Source organism: Dendropsophus ebraccatus, chromosome 8, assembly GCF_027789765.1.
Source record: "Dendropsophus ebraccatus isolate aDenEbr1 chromosome 8, aDenEbr1.pat, whole genome shotgun sequence".
Lineage (NCBI taxonomy): Eukaryota > Metazoa > Chordata > Amphibia > Anura > Hylidae > Dendropsophus > Dendropsophus ebraccatus.
Genome location: NC_091461.1, coordinates 14308116 through 14313155, shown reverse-complemented (window position 1 = coordinate 14313155; position 5040 = coordinate 14308116). Strand labels below are relative to the sequence as shown.

At 41.9% G+C, this 5040-nt stretch overlaps 1 protein-coding gene across 1 annotated transcript; it reads right to left on the bottom strand.

Moving 5' to 3' along the window:
- Nucleotides 1-3504: 3504 nt before the first annotated feature.
- On the bottom strand, nt 3505-4461 carry LOC138799962 (salivary glue protein Sgs-3-like). The gene is made up of 2 exons (XM_069981767.1): nt 4443-4461; nt 3505-4163 (listed from the first exon to the last, which is right to left on the bottom strand). Exons 1-2 carry the CDS (start codon nt 4459-4461, stop codon nt 3505-3507), a joined length of 678 nt encoding a protein of 225 aa, XP_069837868.1.
- Nucleotides 4462-5040: the final 579 nt, after the last annotated feature.

Sequence of the window (5040 nt, the reverse complement as noted above, 5' to 3'; positions counted from 1 at the left end):
AGGACATGTTCGAAGTAACCTGTGCACTATGATGTTTATCACATGTGCCATACAAGGTGTATGACTCAGCCCTCCCTGCTGCTTTCACTAGGCGGCACCCAGGTATATCTGAGGAGACTAACTTAAGGTCTCACCCTAACAGGGGTGACAACACACATCTTAATATTCACAGACAACCAGGATACATGGGATTATAGGAGTAATAATTCCTTGTATCCTGGTCTATTCTGTGAAAAAAGTACAATTTTGCATCGCCGTTGTTATTTTTACCAGATTTGTAACAAACTTTCTCAAAGTTCGGCAAACTTTTTGCAAAGTTCGTAACGAATCTGGTTCGTAACTGTTCGGTTCGCTCATCCCTAGCCATAATATTAGGATAGGGCATGTCCCTTTCAATTTATATATATTTATTATCTTTACTTTTCTTCTTTTTGTACTAAAACAGATCCCAGAACGAAAACCTGCGGGAGTCTTTACATCTTTCTGGTAACGTGCTGGGACCGCAGCCAAGAGCGTCCAATGGTTTTTATTGTTTTTGCTAAAGTTTAACAATTTATTAAACAAATCATCGTGTAAAGATGTATTGTATCTACCTGTAAATGTTGCTGTGACTGGCGGGATCTAGTTTGGCGACAACTGTTTTTTAATAGTTTTTGTTTTAAAGGTTACGAGGTGAGCGCTGTCAGGATAAACTGGATTTATAACCTCATTTCCATAGCGATTCAATACGGTTATGGAAAACATATCTGTCATTATGGGCTAATGTATGACAAAAGCTTCTGCAGAAGATCTGGATGATATTATTATTATTATTATTATTATTTTTTTTTTTTTTTAAGCGACAGTGGGCATTTAACATTTTCTAACACTAGTTGGGAGAAGTGTTCTCTCCCAGCTCTGTGCAATACAGCAAATAAGCTCTCCCTGCTCATTCTAATAATTGTTCAGGGTTTGACCCCTCGAATTCCAATGTATCAAAATTTGTGAATGCAACAGTTTAATTTTTCTATTCCATCTCCCTTTCCTTAAGGCAATGTTCACACAACCTACTTTTCCATTAAAAAACGGCCATTCTTTACATACTGCAATGAAATGCATTGAAGTCAATGAAACAACGACTGTCACTTTCACACAATGTTTTGAACAACAGCAGTTGTTTGGAGTGCCAAACAGTGGCCATTGTTCAATGCATTGCGTGAAACGGCCGCACTTTTCAAAAATAGTACGTTGTATGACCATAACCTAACACTCCACATATCACTTCCACTCCCCCAATACAGCTCTCCACGTCTCCCTATATCGGATTTCTCCTCTCGGTCTACCACTCTACCCATGCTCTATGTTCTGTCAACAATCTAAGACCAACACTCTCCATAATCCTACATACCTACCACCATTATCTGCTACACCACCTATGGAATGCGACACCGAAGGTTAATTCTCAACATCCATAGTTTAACCCCTTCGCGTCCCATGATGTACCGCGTATGTCATGGTGGCACGAGGGGAGTTCAGAGAGGGGTCCTGTTTCTGCGCCGGCTAATTAAGTATTTAAATGCAGCTGTCAAACCTGACAGCTGCATTTAAGTGCTCTGCTCCCGATGTCCCTGATGTCTAGTGGGACGGATGCGATCGCAGAGGGGAGACCTATTCTTCTGCCCGAGCCAGGCCTCAGCATCGCACTGACGCTGATCCTGGCTCAGCAATACATTGCTCTGGTCTGCAGCAGGCCAGAGCAATGTATCACTGATCTAATGGATCATAGCTGTCTGTATACACAGCATTGATCTCTATGAGAGATCAATGCTGTATAAATAGAAGTGCCCCAGGGGGACTTCTAGTTAATATAAAAAAAAGTAAAAAAGTGTTTTTATTAATAAAAAAATCCCCTCCCCTAATAAAACTCCAAATCACCCTCCTTTTCCCATTTTATAAATATAAATAAATAAACAAATAAACAAACACATTTGGAATCGCTGCATGTGTAATTGCCTGAAATATTAAATTATTGCATTCCTGATCTCGCACGGTAAACGGTGAAAGCACAAAAAAATTCCAAAGTGCAAAATTGCGCATTTTTGGTAACGTCAAATCCAGAAAGAAATGTAATAAAAAGTGATCAAAAAGTTGCATATACGCAAACAAGGTACCGATTGAAATTACAGATCATGGCACAAAAATGAAACCTCAAACAGCCCCATAGACCATAAAATAAAAGCGTTGTAAGGACGGGAATAAAGCAATTTTAAACACATTTAGTTTTATTTAAAAGGTTTTAAATTTTTAAAATCCATCAAATAATATAAAAGTTATGCAAGTTACATATCCTTGTAATCGTACTAATGGGAGAAACATAGATAACATGTCAGTTTTACCATAGGGCAAACGGCGTAAATGCGAAACTCCCTGAAATGAAAACAAATTCCTTTTTTTTTTTTCAATTTGACAGCGCAAATTATTTTTTTCCAGTTTTTATGGGAAAATAAAGCCTGTCTTTGCAAAGTACAATTGGTGTTGCAAAAAATAAGGGCTCATATGGGTCTCTAGGTGAAAAAATTGCAATTGCTATGGCCTTATAAACATAAAGAGGAAAAAGCAAAAGCGAAAAAATTAAAATTGGCTTTGACCTTAAAGGGTTAAAGTTGCTATTACTGTTATTATATCTGCATTTGACCGCGATTGGCAACCATCTCGGTTTCTCTCCAGGAGAGGGTGTGGATAAAACTGTTTAAGAGGCAGTTTGCTGGCACAACTTTTATAATAGCTACATGTTTGGCAACGTCTCCTCCGTAAACCCATTGACTTCTTAAGTGCTACATTAACAAGGCTGTGAGCGGCTGGGAAACTACAGCTCTCATTGTGAATTCCAAGATGTCCATGGGTATACAGGTAGGGGTGCATTCAGGTCTTAATGTCTGACAAGGACTATAAGGACTATTTTTTAAACATACAGTACAAAGAGGATGCCAGAGGTTCCTTCGAAAGAAAAAAATCGAAACCATTAGCTCTGTACTAATCAATAGCTTTCAGTCATTAAAGGGGTTTTCTCATCTGAGCTTGTTATCCCCGATCTGTAAGGATAGATAAATAGAGCCCTCATAGCGCATTCACTGTGGCCTGCCATCTATTTATTCTCTATGAACCCACAAAACCCTTTAAATCAGCAGCATTTGGTGGCCCCATAGAGAATAAATCAAGTGTAGGCCAAATGAGGCTATGCAGGCGTGCTGAGAAGAGGTGAGCAAACATTGAGCACACTTGATTTCATCGCAACCCAAGCGCGCTAGAAAAGATTACTGGTAGCTGAAGAAGTTGGATGCATCCCTAAGGTAGCTTGGAAGACATGGATACAGACATAGGTCATAGGCTGTATCCATGTTTTCTAGGACACCCTTGGGCTGCATACAATTTCTTTAGCCGCCAGTAATCAAATGTAGCACGCTTGTATTTGGATGAACCCAAGTTTGCCTGAGGTTCACTTGTCTCTAGTGATGAGCTCTCCATTCATGGCAAGGAGGTTCCATCCAGATTCTTTGGATCAGTGGGGATCCCAGTGGTTGGCTTGGGATCAGTGGGAGTCACAGTGGTTGGCTTGGGATCAGTGGGGGTCACAGTGGTTGGCTTGGGATCAGTGGGGGTCCCAGTGGTTGGCTCAGGATCAGTGGTTGTCCCAGTGGTTGGCTTTGGATCAGTGGGGGTCCCAGTGGTTGGTTTGGGATCAGTGGGGGTCCCAGTGGTTGGCTTGGGATTAGTGACGGTCCCAGTGGTTGGCTCGGGATTAGTGGGGGTCCCAGTGGTTGGCTCAGGATCAGTGGGGGTCCCAGTGGTTGGCTTGGGATCAGTGGGAGTCACAGTGGTTGGCTTGGGATCAGTGGGGGTCCCAGTGGTTGGCTCAGGATCAGTGGTTGTCCCAGTGGTTGGCTTGGGATCAGTGGGGGTCCCAGTGGTTGGTTTGGGATCAGTGGGGGTCCCAGTGGTTGGCTTGGGATTAGTGACGGTCCCAGTGGTTGGCTTGGGATTAGTGGGGGTCCCACTGGTTGGCTTGGGATTAGTGGGGGTCCCACTGGTTGGCTCGGGATCAGTGGGGGTCCCAGTGGTTGGCTTGGGATTAGTGGGGGTCCCAATAGTTGTCTCAGGATCAGTGGGGGTCCCAGAACTTTTTTCTATTAAAAGTACATTAAAAGTTATATAGATGTGTCTATATAATGTATAACCATATCTGTTCAGTTCTACCACACTGGTTAATTGACATCCAGGAAGTGAAGAAAAATGGCATCTGTGCCAATCCACTTTGTTTCCTGCTCCCACTGCTCTCCCACCTTAGGAGACAGAAATTCCATGCCTCTATCTCACATTGTGTGTGTTTACTGAGCACAGGCTGATGGTGCAGACAGGGGGCGGGGCGTGGTGTCACAGGAGGCGGGCGAGATCTTGTCTCCCACCTGAGGGAAAGCAATTCATGCTGGATCCTGTAGTACTAGTGTACAACTGCTCAACCAGGAAGTACAGCCACAGAATACAGAACAAAGACCCCTAAAACAAATGGATTTTTGTAGTTTTAAAACTGGCATAGACAGGTAAGTAATGCTATATGCTTCTGCAACAGGTTTTTTTTTTTTTAATTCTACCTGGAGGTCCTATTTAACTATGTAGCTCTAATAATTGTTTAACTAAAACAAAGGCAAAAAAAACCACACCCTTAAAACCAAATAAAAGCTCGGGTACTTTAGTGTCAAGAAGCTGCTAGAAAGTGCCGGAAAAAGGTAATGGTAATTGATTTTTTTTTTCTGATGTGTGAAGATGACAGGTGAAGTATGTTGAATTATGATCACGCAATGTCATATGTAGCAGAGGCGTGGTAGCCTAAACATACTGAGCCCTAATGGATAACCAGTTCTAAAATATGTAAGTGTGGGATTTATTACCTCTATCTCTCACTGACAAAGAAAATAGATTAGGCTAGAGCCAGATGATAGCTTGTGAGATGTAGGGCAACTTGATTCCACTGATTTTATTGCAACATTCTTAGCTGAGTCCTAA